The sequence below is a fragment of the Eublepharis macularius genome, chromosome 3, assembly GCF_028583425.1.
Source record: "Eublepharis macularius isolate TG4126 chromosome 3, MPM_Emac_v1.0, whole genome shotgun sequence".
NCBI classification, from domain to species: Eukaryota; Metazoa; Chordata; class Lepidosauria; order Squamata; family Eublepharidae; genus Eublepharis; species Eublepharis macularius.
The window spans coordinates 137,978,193-138,000,448 of NC_072792.1; the positions used below are offsets into that span (position 1 = coordinate 137,978,193).

Here is a 22,256-nt window from a genome sequence, read left to right on the forward strand (position 1 = left end):
TTTTTAATATTTGACCATTGAAGGAGATCATAGCTTGAGAATTGTGTGTCTTTAATATGCTGAACAATTATCTGACAAAGAGAGCTGTGGTTCTTGAAAGCTTATGTTACAATAAAGTTGGTTAGTCATAAAGGTGCAACTGGACTCTATTTTGCAACTACAGACTAACATAGCTAACTCCTTTGGATCTTGAATATGCTGATGATTTTTCTAATTAAGTCTCCAGAAGCTTCAGGCTCCTTCCCAGTCAATGCTTGGATGCCATGGTCAAGTGAATAACAGGAAGCAACTGAAGCTTAATCTGTAGGTGTGTTATCATTCATCAGTCGCCTCTAACCTATGGCAACGCTATGAATGAAAGACTTACAAAACATCCTATCATTAACAGACTTGCTCAGATCCTGCAAACTGGAGGATATGGCTTCCTTTATTGAGTCAAGCCATCTCATTTTAGATCTTCCTCTTTTCCTACTGTCTTCCACTTTTCCTATCGTTATTGACTTTTCCAGATAATCTTGTCTTCTCATGATGTGACCAAAGTACGATAGCCTTAGTCTTGTCATCTTAACTTCTAGGGAGAATTCAGGTTTGATTTGATCTAGTACCCACTTACTTGTCTTTTTGGCTGTTCATGGTATCTGCAAAACTCTCCTCTGGCACTACATTTCAAATCAATTTTCTTCCTGTCAGCTTTCTTTACCGTCCAACTTTCACATCCATACATAGCAATGGGGAATACCATAGTTTGGATTATCTTGATCTTGGTTCCCAGAGAGACATCTTTATCTTTAAGGGTCTTATCTAGTTCTCTCACAGCTTCTCTTTCCAGTCCCAATCTTATGATTTCTTCATTGCAGTCTCCCTGTTGGTTGATGATTGAGCCAAGGAATAGAAAATCTTGAACAACTTCAGTTTCCTCATTGTCAATTTTAAAATTGTGTAATTCCTCAGTAGTCATTACTTTTGTCTTCTTGATGTTCAATTGTAATCCTGCTTTGGCGCTTTCTCCTTTAACTTTCATCAGTAGTCATTTTAATTTCTTCAGTATTTTCTGCTAGTAGTGTGGTGTCATCTGCATATCTCAGATTGTTAATGTTTGTTCCACCAATCTTCACACCACCTTCTTCTTGATCTAATCCAGCTTTCCTTATGATATACCCTGCATAGGGGTTGAACAGGTAGGGAGATAATATGCATCCTTGTCTGACACCCTTGCTAATTGGAAACCATTCTGTTTCCCCATCTTCTGTCCTGACAGTAGCCTCTTACTCAGAGTACAGGTTGCGCATCAAAACAATGAGATGTTGTGGCACTCCCATTTCTTTTAAGACTCTCCATAGCTTTTCATGATCCACACAGTCAAAAGCTTTGCTGTAATCTATAAAACGCAGGCTGATTTTCTTCTGAAATTTCCTGGTATGTTCCATTAGCTATTGTAAATTTGCAATGTGATCTCTGGTGTCTCTTCCTTTTCTGAATCCAGCTTGAACATCTGGCATTTCTCATTCCATATATGGTAAGAATCTTCGTTGTAAAATTTTGAGCATCACTTTGCTTGCATGGGAAATTAACGTGTTAGTTGCTACACTCTTTGTCATCCCCTTTTTTGGATTTGGAAGGTAGACTGAGCATTTCCAGCCTGTGGGCCATTGTTTTTTTCCCATATTCATTGACAGATTGTTAAGATTCTGATAGGCTTCATTTCTGTAGCTTGAAATAGCTCTATTGGTATTCTGTCTACTCCAGGTACTTTGTTTCTCCCAATTTCTGTGAGTGCAGCTTTTACTTAACTTTCTAGGATTTCTTTTCTTTATCAAAAGCTTCTTCATCGAAAGTATTTGTTATCCTTCCATCTCTCCCTCTTGGATACACATCTTAATGCAGTAAGGGGGTTTGAGTGTGTCAGTGAAGTTGAGAGCAACACCGTCAGGAGCACAGGCTTGGTCAAGAGTCTAAACTCCTGGAAGAGTCACTCAAGGTGGAATGGTCAAAACTGAGACACCAGACTAAGATGAATTCAGCCCCTTCAGGAATCAACAAACATATCAGCAGAAGAGAACTGAATGTTCCACTGGTGATGGCAGCAGAGGAATTCTTGAAGGTTAGCTACTGGGCGGCAGCAGTAGTGGTAGGTGACACTGGTGGAGGATCTTTAACAGACAGTGACAGTGTCATTTCAACTAACCCTGGTTAGTACTGCTAATCTCTTACCTTGAAACCCCTAAGATGAGACGATCCAAAATAAAAAGGATACAGGGCTGAAAGACAGGACCCCAGGTCAGATGGCACTCAGTTGGCTACTGGGGAAGAGCTGAGGACAAGTTCAGGTAGCACTATTCTTAATGATGGGACTGGATTAAAGCCAAAGGGACGTCCAGTTGCGGATGTAAATAGGTGCAAAAGGAACATCCAAAGCTGTGCAACAGACATAATAGGAACATGGAATATGAGAAGTATGAAGCCAGGTAAGCTAGAAATCGTAAAACAAGAAATGAAACATTTAAACATTGCGGTCCTGGGTGTGAATGAACTAATGTGGACCGACTCAGGACATTTTCAGTCAGAAAATCATGAACGCAAAAGAAACAGTGTTGCTCTAATAATGAGGCGAGACATAGCACAAGCAGTTAAGAGCTACAACACAAAGTCAGACCAAGTAATATCAATCAGATTTCTGGGAAAGCCTGTTAACATAACTATCATTCAAGTTTATGCTCCAGCAACAGTTGCTGAGAGGAAATCAAAACCTTTTATTCAAGTGTCCAAAAAGAAATTGATCGTACACCTAAACAAGAGATGCTGATAATCATAGGTGACTGGAACACAAAAGTAGGAGATAAAGCAGAATCAAACATAGTTGGAAAATTTGGACTAGGATCACGAAATGAAGCAGGAGAGCACCTCATAGAATTTTGTGAAGCCAACAAACTGTTCATTGCTAATACATGCTTCAGGCAACCTAAAAGATGATTGTATACATGGAAATCACTGAGTGACCAGTAAAGGAAGGAAATAGATTACATAACTGGAAGAAGAAGATGGAAAAGCTCTGTTCTCTGTGCTAAAACAAGACCAGGAGCTGATTACAATACAGATCATGAGTTGCTAATATCAAAAATTAGAATTAAGCTGAAGAGAAACACTAAGTGAATCATAGTGCCAAAATACAATCTAAATATTCCTGAAGAATTTAAAGATCCAAATAAGGAACAGATTTGCAATACTAAGTTTAATTGATCATGAGTGAGAAGAATTATGGGCTGAAACCAGAGATATTAACAAGGAAGAATGTGCAAAGACTATACCTGTAGCCAAAAGAAAGGAGAAGTCTAAATGGATGACTGAGGAAACTTAAAATTGCTATAGACGAGAAGCAAAAGCAAAAGGCGACAGAAATAGGGTCAAAATTCTAAATGCAGCTTTTCAGCGACTTGCACACAGATCCCCCATAGTTGGTTTTCAGAAAGACAGCTAAGACTTTCTTGTTTCTGTGCATATATAGGCTTCTATTTGTGTGTTTGTAACTTGATGGAATTTATGTAACTTGATGGAGTTTGCATAAGAGGCTTTTAATGACATGCTCTTAGAATGAAAGGTGGGGTATAAATGTTTTAAAATAAATGATAAAGCCATGGGTTTATAGAACTAATGTTTCTTGGATCCTGAGCTTTATTTTTATGATAAACACGAAAATAAAAAAAATGAATTGGGGCAAGTTGGTTTAGGCTGGAATTGTGATTTTTCTTATAGCTTATAACTTTGCTAACATTCTTTATGCTCACACAAGCTTTATATTCTTTGCAGAGGAGTTAGCCGTGTTAGTCTGTAGTAGCAAAATCAAAAAGAGTCCAGTAGCACCTTTAAGACTAACCAACTTTATTGTAGCATAAGCTTTCGAGAATCACAGTTCTCTTAGTCATGTGCATATGACAAAGAGAACTGTGATTCTCGAAAGCTTATGCTACAATAAAGTTGGTTAGTCTTAAAGGTGCTACTGGACTCTTTTTGATTAAATTCTTTGCATGTCATCTTTCTGCCCTTTAGTATTGCTGCTCATGTATTGTAACCTTAAGTTTTTTAAGAAATATAATGTTTAAATTTCTTCAATGCCTGTGCTCTTATCTTTTTCTGCTGTTACATCTGCTGAAAATAAAATGAAATAAAATTAAAAATTAAATTAAATTAAGCATCCAATGCTCTCAATAATATCTAATTGAAAAAGTGGCAATAATCTAATGTTAGTCTAATAGGAAAGTCCTCTTATCTTATAAATGGAAGATGAGGATTGCTGATATTTTAGCCAAAGTTTTGTATATATAATCATAAGGTATCTGAAATCACTGGGGTTGGATGACTTTGAGCCAGTCATGCTGTGAACCTGATTTACCTTACAGGAGGCCACCCGCAAACCTAACTATTAAATATGTCTGTTTTCTGTAAAAAGATTTATCTAGGCTTGTTATATTTTTCTCTTGAGGTGTCCTGTTCCTGTTGTAATTTCCCTCCCTGAGAAACCAAGGGAACATACAGAAGATGATGAGTATAAGATTCCTTCATCCCATCCTGTGTATTTGACATCACAGTCACCTCATTGCCATAATGTAAAGTCTCACATCCGGTAAGGTAATTTGAAAGTAATACAGAATAGCAATTCAGTATGATTTTGTATCCTTAGTTGTCTTTCTTGAGTGAACTAAGAATATGTAATTGCAATAAAGTTTGTTTAGACTTTCACATACCCCTTTTTCTGATCCTGATCCTAACTACTAAATAAAGAAGCAGTAATAATGTTGTAATTTTGCTTAGTCCAAGATACAGAACAAAATCTTCAGAATTTAGGAAAAAATAAAAGCTGTTAAAATTTTTATTGAACTATGATTTTCATGGTTCTTAATTGATGATATAAATTATTCTTAAATTGAACTTGTATTTGTACTTTTCTCAAATATTGCAGCATTTTGATACAAGCTGGAAGTCCTCAGCTTGTTCACTATGGATGCATCAGTTTAGAAGTAGAATATTTCTAATATAGTAAAAGCATTGTTGTCTGGAATTGGAGTTGCCTGTTAATCAAATGTGCCAAACATTCAATCTTGTTACTGTGCCCTACCCTCTACCCAGAGGAATCTATAGCAACCAGCCTCCACGCAACTGGGAATGTTATGGCAATAGCTCCAGTGCCTGTCAGGACCATTCCCTCTGAGCTGTGGAGCCAGGTGCTCTGGACACCTCTGGTGGAGATGGCTTACAATAACTCCAGGCAGGAAGGAGGCACCCGAGGATGATATTAGCAGGCAGCATTGGTTGCCAAAATTAACAACATCTGGAAGCACCAAGCTGGTCAGCTGGAGAGGCAGGAGTGGTAACAATGCATGCCTGAAAACTCAGGGATATTGTCTGATCCTCAGTACTGGTGAGTTTTTGAAATTTGAAGGCAGTGATGAGAATTTAAAATTCAGTAAACACAAGATAGCAGTTATTAACAGAAAGGAAAGCCATTCTTAATTTTTTAAATTCTTACATCAAAAATAAAATCAAATGCTAAGTGTGCTTTCTGTATCATAGACCAACCAACTAACCATTTAACTAAATATTTAGTTAATTTATTAGTTAAAGCCTATAACCCTAATTTTAAAATCCCATTTAAAAAATGTTCTCAGTAATTCCTTACATACAAGAACAGTAAAAAATTGAAAAAAACACCACAATTCATGTGGAAGTTCTGCTGAACAAGTTCTACAGAAATGAATGAGACCTATATCATCAGTTTCTCTTTAAACCTGCGCTGACTTGGTAGCTCTTTAGGCTGGAACAGCTCATTTTAAGCTTTATTTATTTGGGAAAGTATGGTGTTCATCTTTGTTCTTCTGTGCACTCTCACATTGGGACTGCGCACATGCAGGCCTGCCAACCGGAGAAGTTTTTATCACTTCCATAATGCTCCACTAGGGGGCCACTTCTCCCAGTCACATCTCATCCTGCTTTCGTGCCTAAGGTGTCACATGAGTATGTCACCACAGTGAGAAGAACCTCTCTCAAGGGGTCTATTAATTTTTAACATCGAACGTTTTGTTTGAAGAGAAAATTAATAAATTTTGGATTAACTTCACTCATCCTTACATATTGCGTGTTTTGAGGAGGTTTTTAACTGGCTAGTTTGACTTTCGCTTGTAGTAACTGCTACTCCTCAGGTTACCTCAGACTGTATTGTTTTGTGAGGTACACTGGATATAATTCCGACAGGCTCTTTTCCTCTGGCAGCTGTGTCAACTGCCTTGGTGGAGCATCTACTCATCTGAAACATAAATAATCCAGCAAGCTACAGCCCCAGGCAGCGAAATCATCTGCCACTAACAGGCGTCCAGGAAGTGTCAACACCCCCCCCCCCCCCCGCATTTAAGTTGTCTGTCACTGATGGGTGTTTGGGAAGCTCCAACGTAAGGCATCTACTGATAGGAGGCTTTTAAGGAGCTATGACCAGTTAAGTCATCTACCGCTAAAGGGTGTCCACCGGGCTTTGATACTTTGGTAGTGGGTTGCCTGCCGTGAAGGCGCGCCCATCTTGGGCTGGACCAGTGAGGTAGGAACCAATGGTGAAAAATATCATGCTCCAAAACCTCTTTCAGATCTCAGACCTTTCTTGAAGCTGAGATCCATCGGATCCAAAATTTTTCTCAGAATCAGGGTCCTTCAGATCCAAGACCTTCCTCACATCTGAGACTTACGTTGGATCCAAGACCTTTCTTCAGATCCTTACTTTGGATCCGAGACCTTTCCTTCAGATCCAAGATTTCGCTCGGATCCAAGACTTCCTTTGGATCAGAGCAGAACCAAGGCTTCCTCAAAACTAGAAAAAAGACACTCCCCCCTGATGCAAAGCTCATCAGAGATGATGATCATCTCCAGGTGCTAAGGTTGAGGGGGTTGGCTTCAGTCAACCTGAGAGAGGGAGCTGCAGACAGAAATTAGAACTGTGTTCTGCTGCTGGACCTTCCTAGATGCCCATCACCACTATTGGATCAGAGAATTTTCCCCGATTGGATCCAAGAAATCAGAATCAACAGTAAGAACCAGCACGATGCCTTCTCATTCAAGTACGTCATTGGTGATGTAATGGTAAGCATAGCAACCTTCCAAGCAGGTGAATGGGTTCGATTTCTGACCAACACAAAATCTTTTTAGAGCCCATGACACGCTGCTGTGATTGGATCCGGGAAGGGTCCGTCACCTGACGACAATGTGGAACAGAAATCTATTTCCTTTTATGGGGATCTTTGAATGCTTCCCTTACAAGTCTTGGACTTCTTTTTCATTAGGTCAGAGGGCTAGGAACAAGTCTCTATCCTGATTAAATTTCCATCATAGCCTTCCTATCCACGGAATCATGCTGTACGATCATTGACAATTAATGGCTGGAACTCCATCTTGGGTGCGTCATCTCCACTGGTTACAGAATTAATACATCAGAATTTCCACCTGATATTATACTCTATCCCCTCACCCCATGTTTAGGGCAGAGAACTTGATGGACTGGGCAAAAGCCAATATTCTGCCTGAGTTTTTAAAAATCTGCACATTGCTAAATATTAAACTATTATAGATGACTACCTTCCACATTTCAGGGAGAAGTTGCCATCTGATATCACTAACCTCCCAGTGTGAAATTCTGTAGTCGCCCTGTTACTGAGTGGAAGCTATAATGCTGTCTATGCAGCAGATGAACACAGTTGGACATGCTGTAGATGCCTCACCAGAAGTAGGGCAGAAATGACGTTTTTGGAGCATCACCCCAGACTTAGACCCCCCCCCCCCGTAACTAAGTTAGAAATAGAGGACTCTGTTTGGGGGTGCTTCCCTTCTTTCTCACTCAGATGAGTGGAATTCTCAGTAGAAAAGAACTCTTGGGGTCACTAACACAACTGATCAGTGTTACAGCATCCCTCCAGTTTATCACCATTACTCCAGGTGGGAAGAAGGGTTCTGTATAGTCCTGAAATCTTCACACACTTACAATCTCAAGGACCCTAAGGTTCTACTTAAAGGTTTGTTTTTCGAATCGTTTTCAGGTCTTAGCTATAATTGACAATGACCATGATTTAGAGTCAACTAAGAGGAAGAAAAAGGGAAAAGTTTCTCTATATATATATTACTTGCTGCAGGTGCAAATAATTCCTCATTAGATTAGAGAAAGAAAATTGGTTCCTCAAGGTAAAGGGGCCATTCAAGGAAGTCCAATTATGTCTTCTTTGCCACATTTTTATACTAGTACGTAAGAAAAATATGGCTGTTTTTAGCCTATACTTAGCCTATACTTTTAGCCTTCGTTGGTTATCCATTATCTATCTGACATCTGATAGATGAATGATTACCAACGTGATGTTAATAATGAATAACCAACAAAGGCATTAAACAAATTTTGGCCAGGAAGAAGAGACTTCGAAATGAGCAGGAGTACAAGCTGGCAGGCTCGTTGCCTATGCCTACATATTGGAACTTTTGACTGCCAGTCTGTTCCACAATATTGAAGTTTTGTTCCACTGATAATACGCCTCTCAAACGTTGCTGGCATCCATCTCCTACCTATTCAAAAGAAACTATAAAAAATTGTTAGAGACTGATCACGGACTTGCCTTGGACCTACCTTGTTATGTTATATTCTTGTAGTCGTATATTGATATTAACATAGTTTCATTGTTTGGTTACACAAATTAGCACTTGCACTTTAATTAATTAATATAGTGTATTTGGATTAACACTTGGTAGTGTTTTTAATCTCCTTGGGTAGTTCCCAGTCCAAAAAGCTCCCTTGGGTGTCCTGCAACACTCGGGTGTGTTCAAGGAAAAACAAACAAACCTCAAACTTAATTTTTTTCTTGAACACACCTGAGTGTTGCAGGATACCCAAGGGAGCTTTTCTAGTTCCCCGTTCCTCCTGCAGACCTGAACTCTCGAGATTGGCTTCTCTGATGGATATGAAGAATTGTTTTAGGAAGAGGACATCCTAAGAAGTCCCTCATACCACTCGTGAAATCATGCAACAGAAATGAAAGGCAATCAGATCTTGGTCTTCATTCACTTCAGTTTAGTTTCCTTTTATTCATGCAAATCCACAGAATGGCCACTTTCATGTTAAATATAAAACGTTCAATACATTGTTATGATTCCAACTGGGTTCGTACAAAGCCTACTCCATACTTTCTGTTATAAATTTGTACGTTTCTATCAGTGACTAAATTCTGATGGCCCACAGGGAGTATGTGTTTTGTTATGATTCAAAACATCTGAATCCCCAATTTCTGACTACCCTTTAATAGATATGCTAGCCATAGTATAAACAAAGATGTGATTATTGGCTGAACATATAAATGATTATTTGATTTGTAAGGTTAAGAAGAATCACTGATACTGTTATCTGCTTTTTGTATTCATTCACATAATAGAGTACTGATTTTTGCTGATTTATTCATTACAAACATTCATATTTTGACTACAATTTCTTATTTTATTTATGAAATAAATGATTCTTCAGACTCTAACCTAGAAGGTTTTTTTTGTAAACTGTAATTGAAAATTTAATTAAAAATTGTACTGATGGCTTCTAGTTAGTAGTCCCTGTTGAGGTGCCATGAAATGTTCAGTGTGCTTATTTTTAGTTATTAGTTATTTTTCATATACTTACAAACAAATATGTTGAGATTTACATATACCAATATAATGAAGACATTGGTTTGGATCTTGTGACACATGAAGAGAAGTTGTTCATGGAAATGTTACTGCCTTCTATCTGCACTTCATTAAAAGCTGCTTCAGAAATTCATGGTACTCTTGGTTATGAGGCAGTAGTGCATGCACAACAGAAAATATACCCTTTGTATGCGTTCATCAAAGACCTCTCCCAGAAGCGGGGAAGGCAGTGATTTCTGCTGATTCCCCACAAAACCTGTTCATGATTCTTTGTGTCCAATTTAGTACACTTTGAGTTAATTGGTGGTAATTCTACTGCCATTTATTTCTATTCAGAGAGTTGTTGTATTGCTCAAAGATATTTCATCCTTTTGTGGGGGAAGATAAGATTTCTGCTGAAGCTTACCCAAAATAAAACAAAAGCTTTGCACTCAGCAGAAGTTTATTTTCCTTTGTGACCAGCTGACTTTCATTATTTGTATTTTTATCTCTGATTTTAGTGTATGTGAGAATGGTCAGTGCTCGGGAACAATTAATGAAATGCACAGTGCGGCCTCTGAGCTGAAAAGATTGAAACATCCAGAAATAGGTATTTCATCTCATTTGTGGTTCCCTCCAAGTCTTGAAGAGCATTAATCCAAGATTCTACTTTTGAAAGTGCAATTAAACCTTTGTTGTTTTGTTGTCTAGGAGATGCCTTTGATCCCACAGTTCCAGTACCTCTGCCACCTGCACGCCCTGCTATCAGGGACAACTTGAAACATGGCCCGGTACTCAACAGGACACCTTCTGATTATGACCTTCTGGTACATCCTCTAGGTTGTATACTCTTTTGAATCTCCTAATACATGCTTGCTATAGTATGCTATGGGAAACAAAAAAAATCTTTTTGGGGTGTTTGTGGGTACGTAAATAAAATATGTATGAATTATAAGTGAAATGTGCAAATTAATTCCCCCCACCCCCCAAGCCAGTGGTTAGGAAAGTTTTGAAGATGCAGTATCACGTGGTTAGGAAGAGGGCTGCAGTGAGCGGATGAAATGTGAAATAGTCCAACCTCCCTCTGCTATCAGTGTCTCTTATATTCTTGGAATTGTAACTGGAAGAGTATTGTTAGGTGTGATTTTGCCAAATTCTGCTTCCTAACTGCAACCCTCATGCCCTGAAGTATGTTATCCATGAAGCTTACTCAACCCTCCAGCATCAGCTTTTTGGGTGTCACTGGAGCACTTGGGCAGGAAGAAAGGTCCTTATGATTGGTAAAGTTCAGCCTAGTATCTTTAGATAGTGACACTGTACATGTAACTATAATGTCACCAGCAGTAGGAAAACAATCGCCACACACACACACACACCCAGCACTCTCTTCTAAACTTCAGAACTAGATTTATAGTTAAACTGGATTAATAGCCATGCAGATAAGGGAAGTTGCAGTGTGGAGAAGCTAGCAGAATCTTACCTCTTCCATCTGCAGAGCTGATGGTAATTAGGTTCTAGCTCATTGCACTGAAGTAAATACACCGCATATATATGTAAATAAAAACTAAGTGGTATGTTTGATTACTTAATCAGAATGGTCTGTGGTTGCCAACCTCCAGGTGGTAGCTGGAGATCTCCCAGAATTAAAACTGATCTCTAGGCCACAGAGATCAGATTCCCTGCAGAAAATGGTTAGAGGGTGAACTCCATGGCATTATACACTGCTAAGGTTCCTCCCTTCCTCTAACCCCACTTGGAGCTGGCAACCCTAGAGTGGTCAAATACTTTATTACATTATACTACAGGAGAAAAATACTCCTGTAGTGAGTTAGATTTTACAAGCTTTTTCATTTACATGGGAGGTGATACTTTCACCATTTTTTTTACTGCAGCCCCTGTGCTGTGGTGCTTTTTATTTACTTATCAGGGTCTTCTGATCTTCAGTTAGAAATATTCAGGTATCACAAGGAGCTGCTAAGGAGAAATAGAAACTTGGAAATAATGCCCTCCCTGCGACAAAGCTCATAGGATCAACCTAGTGTATTTCAAGTATTTTAAATTAACTTTTTTAAAGTCGAAATATGTAAGAAAACAACAGCATAAGTTTCAGAAAGCTCTTTTGGCATTGTGCATTTGGGGTTCTTCCAGGTCTCATGCTGCTGTTTTTTTCTGACAGCAGATTTTCATTCTGTTTTGGAGATCACTTCACAAGCCCCCATGAAGTTTGTGCAGTTGGCTGCTGCTGGAAGAGAATGCTAAAATCTTTTTTACACAAGGAGTTTACTATAGAGTCTATCATATCTTATCTTATAATTTGCTAATGTGTGTGTATGTGTCGTAAGTGATCAGAGAGCAAAGGTAGAAAAGCAAAGTAAAATTTTAAGAACTATTTAGGAATTGTAATGAGAATAGGAATTGTTTTTCCTGTGTTGAAATGTAATGGTAAATGTTTTGGTTTACATTATACAAAACAGATTGTTGGTGTACTTTTTCTGTTTATATACATATTAAAGACAAAAAAATTGAAGTAATTTTTTTAAAAAAGGAATGGTAAACCATTTCTACTTCTTTCTACTTACTCACCTTTGGCTCCTGGCACTTTTGGGTAGTTGGCCCTAACTGCTTAGCTTATCAGTATTTCCTAGCAATAGAACTATATGTTAAACCCAGTTCATAGAACTGTGCATAGATGTGTCCACTGATGTTGGTAATTTATGGCACATATTATTTACTAAAATAAAATTTTCTTAAGCCTGTGGTGAAAGCTTTACAACCTAGATAATAGCTCTAGAAAGAAACAGATAGCATGCAGTAAAAGGTCACTCGCAGCATGTTTTTAAGTGCTGGTTTGTGCTAAATAAAAATGAGGCTTACAGCTTCATTACTGGAGTTGCTAAACTATGAAGTAAGGGTCTCTCTTGTGGCCAGCAAAACCAATTTTAAATTCTAATTATATAATTAATGAAGATATATAATTATTTTTCTATAAACACAGGAGAAGATGCACCTGACAGTGCGCCACCCTCACTTCCTCCACCACCACCCCCTGCACGCCACAGCCTCATTGAGCAAACAAAACCATTTGGTGCAGGAAGCAGACCTTTATCAGGACATGAACTTTACCTTCCTCCTGCAGGTAACAGTTAAAGCCATAAAAAATATAAAATTGTAGTAGATAGATTAAGCAGACAAATAAAATTGTATTGCAAGTATTAGTTAGCATTGTGAACATTTCCCAACTATAAATTTGCAGAATTAAATTTAAGGCTGCAAATACAAAATTAAGAGGAAAACAAAGACTTGATTTATTACATTTTCATAAAGCAATTTCAATTAGACAGGATTTGCTTTGTATATACATGTGTTCTAGAGGTGATTGTGAAGTCCAGTTAGAACAGATTATGTACTTATTGGATATAATCCCAGTCTAGAGAAGTGTGACAAAGTTTGATGCTTGATCCTGGGGCTTTGAGATTCAGTTCAGGCATTTGTACATCTAAGTGCCTGACTTGGGATTTTTACCAGTTATCTACAGTTCATCATTGTGGCTTCTGTACAGCCCCCATTGGGACTGCACATGCACAACCAGCTGCAGAAAAGATTTCCAGTTTTCTGGTGTACTAGGACCCCCTCCTTTTGGTGCTTCCCTGCCAAATGCATTACATGACCAGGGGGAGAGGTGCTACTCCTCTTTTTCCTACCGCAAAGAGAGGATCTCCATTGCTGTCCTCCATTTTCCCCTCACTTCATTCTTGATGGTGCGGAGGTTTGTTTCTCTTGAAAGTCTTTTGTCACCAGTAGTCATTCTAGTGAGGAATAAACTACATTTGGAAAAAAAAAGGTTTCTGATTTTCCTTCTGTCGTTATGGCTGAAAAAGAAATCTCTTTAGGATTGTGCCATCTTTGACTTAAAAGTAGCTCTGATAAATGCCTGTAATAACAACAACAACATTCGATTCATATACCACCCTTTGGGACAACTTAATACCCACTCAGAGCGGTTTACAAAGTATGTTGTTATTATCCCCACAACAAAACACCCTGTGAGGTGAGTGGGGCTGAGAGAGCTCCAGAGAACTGTGACTAGCCCAAGGTCACTCAGCTGGCTTCAAGTGAAGGAGTGGGGACTAGGGCTGTGCAAGCCCTGGTCGCTTCAGGTTTCCCGCTTTGGGTTTACCTGGACCGGGAAACAGCTTCGGGTAAAGTGTATTTCCGAAGCGGCAAGCAGCTTCGGAAATACAGCTTTGTAAAGCTTCGGGTTTGCCTCAGAAAGATTCGGGTGTCAATTTCACTTCCGGCTTTCGGGTGCCCGGGGGGGGCAATTTCTTTCCGAGGCAAACCAAACTTGGTGGGGCCTTCTCCTACCTCTTCTCTAACAACCCCCCAAGTTTCAGAAAGTTTGGACTTTCTGAACATGGCCCCCCAAAGACAGTACCCCCATCCTCCTCCATTCGCCATTATTCCCAATGGGAAAAACAGGCGACCTTTCTAGGTTGCTAGGGGTGGCATTTTGCAAGCAAAATGCACCCAACTTTCAGGGGCCCTTCTCCTACCTTTCCTCCCACCCCCCCACCAAGTCTCAACCAGCTCCCACTTTGGGGGGCCATTTTATGGCCTCCCAAAAAGCTGCCCTTAGCCCCCCTCCTTTTCTCCATTATATCCTATGAGTGGGGGAAAAGAAGAGGCTTGTCTGGCTAGGGGTGGCATTTTGCAAGCAGCTGGCAATAGAGATCAGCAGCAGCAAGTAAAAGCTTCCCGTGCTTAAAAAAAAAAAAAAGGCGCTCATGCGGCTGCTCGCACAGCCGCTCCGAAGCGACCCGAAGCAACACAAATCGCTTTGGGTTGCTTAGCTTCGGTATTTCCGAAGCGGGGCCATCTTGCTGGCCCCGCTTCAGGAAATTCCGAAGCTACACGAAGTGGGTAGTTACCCGAAGCGAAACACGAAGCGACCAGCCCTAGTGGGGACTCAAACCCGGCTCTTCACATTAGAGTCCCGCACTCTTAACCACTACACCTAACTGGCTCTTCTCTATGCTTTAACTGCCTGAAGGATCGCACCAGAGCTGCCTGCTCTTTCTGCCACCAGTTTGCCCTTAAGGCATGATCTGATAGATCCTCCAGTTCATGAATGGCTCTTATACAAGGGCTTTGCCTGTGCACCAGCCTGCTCCCTGGCTCCACAAGAAGCAGCTGAGGTGTAGCCTGACAGAGCCTCCTCAGAACAGCAATTCTGCAAAGGCTGAAGCTACATGTTAGTCTGATTAAAAGTATCCACCCTTTCCCTGGCCCCTTCATGTCTGAGGGCAGAATCCTTTGAGTTTAGAGACTATTTTCCAAAGGCTTTGCCTGCTGACTCAAAGAATCCTTCCTCCTCCCAAACTGTCCTCAGTTCCTCATTTATTCTTATTAGCCCTCTTGGTTGTTTGTTTTTATATGTTTATTTCCTTTAAATATCTTTTGTATTTGTGAGTGGAAAAGCAACATAACATTGTTTCAAATAAAATTAATAAATGTTAAAATTAAAGTTATTTCTCACATTTCTTTCTATATATGAGCCACTCCTACAAGGAATTTCCACAAGAAAAGTCACAAGAGATCTTTCATGTACAAATGTGCACACTTTTGCACAAGTGTTATATAATGTTTAATGTAATTGTGCATCTGTTTTGTGCGAATCTGGCTTACCTTATAGAGAACTGCAGAATAGTACTTTTCTGAGTCATTGGTCTTCTGGATTCCAGCCAGAGTTGTTTAATCTTACCCAATTATTCCATGATGCTCACTTCTTAAAACTTGAAATAGCACATATATATTCTTCATTATCTTGAAGATTTCTACCACAGTCCTCTAAAATGTCCACTTGTTTAAGTACCATTACAAATACTAATGCAGCATGATCTGTATCAATGCTTTCAATTTAGACTGAATTAAAGAAGAATCTGTGTACTAAATCATGTCATAGTATAATTGAAAGTTTTTATAGGATTTATAGTCCGTGAAACTAATGAGATTCATGAGGAACTGATTCACCTTTCATCAAACTGAATAAAGCACTCGTGGATAATGTTTGAAATCTAGAAGTTGAACATTCCCGTTCATAATGCACATTTTGTATTTATTACAGTCAGTTTCATGATTGATCCAAATGAGTTTTAATGCACTTGGTATAAAATAGTGTTTTTAAAGCAGTTTTTGAATACTACATAAACTTCCAGTTCAATTGTGCATTAACACTTACTTGTAGGCCAGTTTCCAGGGATTAAACTAAATATAGTTCTTTGAGAATAAAATGGAATTCTTCATGATTTTACTGATGGCAATATTGAGATTCCACATGATCTTTACATCTACTACAGAAGTATATTTTGTTACGTCACTTTCTGGTCCATCTCCAAATTTCAGCTCTTTTTTAGTGCTCTATGACAAAGTTGTGTTTTTTTCAACTTTACAAATCAAACAACAATAGAAATATAGAGACCTTAATGCATACGTACGAAGGTCTGATACACAACAATTAATTGATCTCAAGTGTTTTAAACCAAGGATGTGGGATTCAAAAAGACAACAAACAGATCTACAGCTCAGTTCTAAGTTTGTCTTCAAAGAATTTAGGATACTGATAAAGCCCTATGCTTGGCACAAAAGTTGCTGGAGTGAATGGGGGAAGGTAGTGGTAGTGGGTTGCTGGTCAAAATAATGTGTATGTGGAGCAGCTAATGGACATGAACATCCCTTTCCTAGTGATTATACTTCATGAGACAAAGTCTTATCTGTGCCTGGTACTCTTTCCAGATTGCTGAAGGGCAGCCCCTAGCTGGGATTTGTGCCGTTGCCTTGATTCCTGTTGTGTGTTCATTCAGAGGCTCTTTCCACTCATGCAGGGAGGTGTGTCGGTATGCACGCAGCAGGCAGACATTAGGGCCATGTGATTATATCAGATACACCAGTTGGTTGCTTCGGTAGCTGCCCATGTATCACAGTGGGATGTACTGATGACTAGTGGAGGTTAGAGAGTTTAGTATGGATGGCAGTGCAGTTGTTATAGCACCGTACTGCAAGCACTTCTTTATCTCTGTAGGACAAGAAAACAATACAAACTTAGTGTTGGTGTTTGTACGTCTTATTCATTTTATAACCTTGCAGTTCTCTAAGTTTAGAATATCATGGATTTAGGAAATAATATTTTTATTCATTGTAAATCAAAATATCACATAAACAGATGTATTGCAAATCCCTCCCTGGTATTGTAACAAATTAAGCTTCTAATTACTTCTGTAAAGCTTAGCCCTGATTTTTCCTGGGATGAATGTTGTCTTTACTATGTATTATAATAATCAAATGCTGTAATTTCTTTCTGTGATTTTTATGCAGATGGTTCACAGGCACCAGCCAGACCTCCTAAACCACTTCCCCGCAGGACTGCTCCAGAAATACATCACAGGAAGACAAATAATTCTGATACATCTTCAGAAAATGTTGATGCAAAAATTGCAAAACTTATGGGAGAAGGCTATTCCTTTGAAGAAGTGAAGCGGGCACTTGAAATAGCTGAGAATAACCTTGATGTTGCACGGAGCATTCTAAGAGCATTTGCCTGCTTTCCTCCACCTACTTCCCCACGTCTCAATCTATAGCAGTATGAAAAATTGTGGCAAGCCAGTTCTCCATGTGCAAGAGTGAGATTACGAAACCAGGTGTGACATGTGTGCAAGAGACACTTCTTCTCCAGGCATCTTCAAAGAGTCAAGATCCAGCAGGTTTTTTTCCAAATAACTGCTCAGTTCTGGACAAGTGGATTGAAAAGTCTGTATTTTTGGTAGCCATACTTTTTGAATCAGGGTTGAACTGACAAATAATTTAAAGAAGTTTACTTCCCATGAACTTTTAATCTGTGAAATACATTTTTTTCATGTTTACAAAGTGGTGAGTGACCATTTTCAGGCTGATAGTCCTTTGTTCTCATTCATATTTTCTATTCTTGTGTGATATTTCCACCTATTTTTGTACTGATCACACTCATCTAAGTAATTGCTTCCTAAATGCTGTCTTCATTTTTTTCCTTTTTCAAAAAGCTTTAATGGTTTCTTCAAGCAAATGCAGGAAAAATGTGGCCTTCACTACTGATATTTTTTTCTGGTATACTTTTGCTATTGTGTGTGAGAGAAAATTGAATGTGTAATGCATTGTTTTGTCTTTAGACTGCTTTCTTAAAGGCATTTTGACCACAATAATAGGCAGCTTCTTTGACATGTGGCCAGCAAGCTTCAGGATCTGTACGGTTTCAGTAGTAAAATACAAATTCCCATTAAATTTCGTGATGCAGTATTTCCCCAGAATGTACAAAGAGATGTAAATCATTTCTGGCACAGATTTTAAGAATTCAAATATATATGTTAAAATTGCTCTTCATTTTTATGATGATGTTGACATTATTCATGCCCAGATAATTCATGCCTTGAATATCCTCAGCCATACCACATCTTACTGAATTATATTACCAGTAGTCAGGTAAATTACAATCCTGTCCTCTGGAAAGTGGGATACAGTTAATTTTCTGTGTGAGTGATTATTTGCTGATTATCACAACTTTGGTGACAAGTTCATATAATCATAGTAACTTAAAAAAATCTTTGCACTAATGTTGGAGTACCACTATTTTTGCAAAGTATTTAATTAAGTCACACTGCTACCTTAAGTGTATTTTGTGCTCAGATCAACTGACTGCACCATATTTGCATTCTTGAAGAGAGTGTAAACTTTTCTGTCCTGAGTGTCACAGAAGTATCCTGGATCCTTCATTTGGAATAATTGCTACAAATTATGTTATCTAATTACAACACTACATATATTTTTAAAACTCTAAACTCAATAGTATTTATAAAATGGTAATAGTATTTACATTGAAGCCACAATTATTACATATCAGATTTGCTCTTAAAGATCTTTGCAACAGAATAAAAGTGACATGTCCACACTGAAACTCCTGATCGGTAGCATTTGATGTACAATGTTTTTGGCACCCAGATTTTACAATTATTTGATTCAAAAGTTAATTCTGAGAAATTAGTCGTTATTTTTAGTTTTTTGAAGTCTCATATCATTGTAAGTATGAAAAAAAAAACTTTAAAAACAATCTTGAGACTCCTTTTGATATATAGACATCTAGAAGGTATACCGCTAAGTTAAAATCTGCACTTTGCCTAGGGAACAGCTTAAAATTGTGGCATCTTTTATTAATCAGTTATTGCAACAAGTAAACAGACTGATTCCCATGCAGCAGTTTCTCCAGTCATAGTAGAAAAACATGAAAGATTTTATCTGGCTTTTAGATGCACTCTTTAGGGTAAAACGGGAATGCTTCTCATTCCATGTTACAATTGACTCTTCTCTTTTTAAGAATCATTATAAATTGTCATTGGGAGCAGGGTTTCTGTTGTGGAAGAATTTTACTTGTTTTTGAGGGGAAATGCTAATTTAACTCCTAGATTGCACAAACTGAGAAACAAGCACAGTGTAATATTGTATATTAATGTAATGGATTTTGGAGTTGTTGCCATGGATGCAGACATATGGAAACATACTGGAATTTGTCATCCATACAATAAGTTTGTGAATAATCCTTTGCTCTGGATCAGACAAAAGTACAGTATCCAGCTAGCATGATGATGCTAGAGCAAGTTGCTAGAGCAGTGGATCCCAATAATATTCACACAAATGCAAGAACTATTCTGAAAGTTATCCTGTAGATGAGAAAAACTATATTGGATGGTTCTGAGAAGATCTCTGTTAAACTATATGAAAGTAATCACTGCTGATGGATTGGTGTGTACTGTACTCAAATTAGAAGCCTTAAAAATAAAAAGGGCAAGGATCTTACTCCTTTCAGGGGCTTTATATTACACAAAAAAGGGCTTGTTCACATAAATACATGTTACATTGAAGCACACAACAACACTGTGCTTGGTAGAACTTATTCCAAATGAGTTTAAATTCAGAGTATTTAAAATAGATGTCTAGATTAGAACACAGGACCTGTTTTCTCAACCAAGTAAATATCTGAGAGCTTTAATAAATCATCCTACTACCTTTTCCACTTGTTTAGCATTTCATTGCATAGGGGTAAAATACGCTGAATCACACCAATAATACTGATACTACCCAACAATGTGCCATTCAGACAAGCCCTCAAATGTCTGTTAAAGAGTGCCCATTTTAGCAACTTGACAAAAAAGTCACTAGTCAAATGTCAAGTGATGCTTGATGAGGATGTGAATTTAACCAAAAGCCCCCACCCTTCCAGCTTGAAGCTTTACTTTGCACTGACCGAGTAATTGTTTTATGTTTTAAAGCTTAACAAATTTGAAAGTAGACCAGTACATTTTAAATCGAGTACTGCCTGTTGACCTGGAACATAGCACTTCTAGGACTGGTATCTTGAAAGGACTGAATTGTTTTCATTTTTGAAGGTTTATCTGCTAAATAACTATTTTATCTGAAAATGCCTTTTATAAATTTGTCTAACATGGCAAAAATAGTGATGTGATCAATTTATATTTTATTCAATGTTCTTTTTTCAATGTTATGTAACCTCAAGTTACTTTATCTGTTCTTGTAAGGTATTTTATAAAAATTCATGTCAACAGAATGGTGTATCTATCTTTTGGTGTTTTAATTAACGTTTTGCTAAACTCTTCTATACTGTGATGTAAGTCTTGATTATTCAGTTACAATGGATGGATTAGACATTCTTTTGGGGGATTGTTGAGTGATATTGGCTTGCATTCCACGAAACATGAGCCCAAGGATATGGTCATAAAATATAGTTATGCTGCCATAGGTTAATCAAAAAGAGTCCAGTAGCACCTTTAAGACTAACCAATTTTATTGTAGCATAAGCTTTCGAGAATCAAGTTCTCTTCGTCAGATGCATGATCCAAACTGGTCAAATACAGAAGAGGAGGGGAGATTGACTCTAGAACAGTTCTTGTGCCTATACTTAAACAAAAGATGGCATAAACGGACATCTTTTGATTTAGTAGTACTGTTTTTCCTTTTTAAACAGTAGATCCCAGCATCGTATCCCAAATTGCTTCTAATGACTGCCTGAGTGAGGGTGGTTGCTGGTGGTCTGCCTGCAAGAAGTTGCTTGAATTGTTCTGGTAGTGGCAGTTAAGAAATTCAGCCTTTGCTTAAATCTCTGTAGGTCTGACAACTCACAGGCTCATTGGCCAGAGCTGGATCTTGCGGCTTTTAAACATTTTTTTTTTAAAAAAAACACTTGGCACCTCTATATTTTCATGGTGATTATTTGAGTATAGAACTGTTGTGGAACATATTTATTTAGCACTGTATTAGAAAGGCATTTGAATAGTCAAGCTGTTTGACGTCAAGAAAGTGTTTAAGGACCACCTAGCAATCCTAATATTTTTTGTTTGTTCTGCTTCTAAATGGAAGACGAGGGATATGCAATGAAAGAGTTCCAACTTTCTTAACAGAATGTTATATTGGTGGCAGATGACTGACAATTTTTCTGGAATTCATAACCTGAATTTGCTTCAGCCATTCCTAGATTTCTGTTACTTGTGGGCACTGTAGGAGGTCAACCTTAGATCATGTAATCTTGCACAACTCCCTCAGATTATTGCATAATTGTAAAATATGTGTAGTAGTGTAATAATAGCATTTTTTAAAAAAGACTGCACTAGAACTGCAAGAACCAAAGAGGCAACGACTTAGCACTGTAGAATAAGTGATGACGGTATCAGCTCAAAGATGCTCAACACAAATGTCAACAAAGTCTACTAAGACGATGTATTGTCGAAGGCTTTCACGGCCGGAGAACGAGGGCTGTTGTGGGTTTTCCGGGCTGTATTGCCGTGGTCTTGGCATTGTAGTTCCTGACGTTTCGCCAGCAGCTGTGGCTGGCATCTTCAGAGGTGTAGCACCAAAAGACAGAGATCTCTCAGTGTCACACTGAGAGATCTCTGTCTTTTGGTGCTACACCTCTGAAGATGCCAGCCACAGCTGCTGGCGAAACGTCAGGAACTACAATGCCAAGACCACGGCAATACAGCCCGGAAAACCCACAACAGCCCTCTACTAAGACGATTCAACCAGGAACTCAGTTCATTTCTGCAGAAAGTCACATCTTTCCTTCTGGTTTTTCAGGTAAGGCCAGAAAGATCCTTGTGCCCCAAGTATGCTAGCTCATCACTGGGATCTCCAGATAGGTGGTAAGTGAAGGTGTCTGAGCTGTGATGGGGCAGCTTTATGGCATCAGGAAATTTTTTAATGTTTGTTTAGTCATATTTCTGTTGTTTTTATTAGGATTATTTATGAATAAATAGTTTATGGAATTAACCTAGCCCATCTAGAAATGGTAGTAGACATGACAGGACACCTGGGTTGCTTGTTGACATTGACAGAGAGGTTGTGGAGAAGCACCTGGCTGCACTGGGTGAATACAAATCCCCTGGGCCGGATGGTATGCACCCAAGAATGCTCAAAGAACTTTCTAGAGAACTTGCAGAGCCTCTGTCCATCATCTTTAAGGCCTCCTGGAAGACTGGGGATGTGCCACAAGATTGGAGAAG

The 22,256-nt window shown here is 38.6% G+C and overlaps 1 protein-coding gene across 1 annotated transcript in view; it reads left to right on the plus strand.

Annotated features, from left to right (window-relative positions):
- Positions 1–20,297, plus strand: part of CBLB (Cbl proto-oncogene B) — a 138,348-nt gene extending 118,051 nt beyond the window's left edge. The window contains exons 14-18 of the mRNA XM_054973564.1: positions 4,478–4,618; positions 10,185–10,273; positions 10,375–10,503; positions 12,659–12,799; positions 17,035–20,297. Coding sequence (XP_054829539.1) covers positions 4,478–4,618; positions 10,185–10,273; positions 10,375–10,503; positions 12,659–12,799; positions 17,035–17,297 — 763 coding nt within the window. The 3' untranslated portion in view covers positions 17,298–20,297. The remainder of the gene's footprint in view (positions 1–4,477; positions 4,619–10,184; positions 10,274–10,374; positions 10,504–12,658; positions 12,800–17,034) is intronic.
- The last annotated feature ends 1,959 nt before the right edge of the window (positions 20,298–22,256 follow it).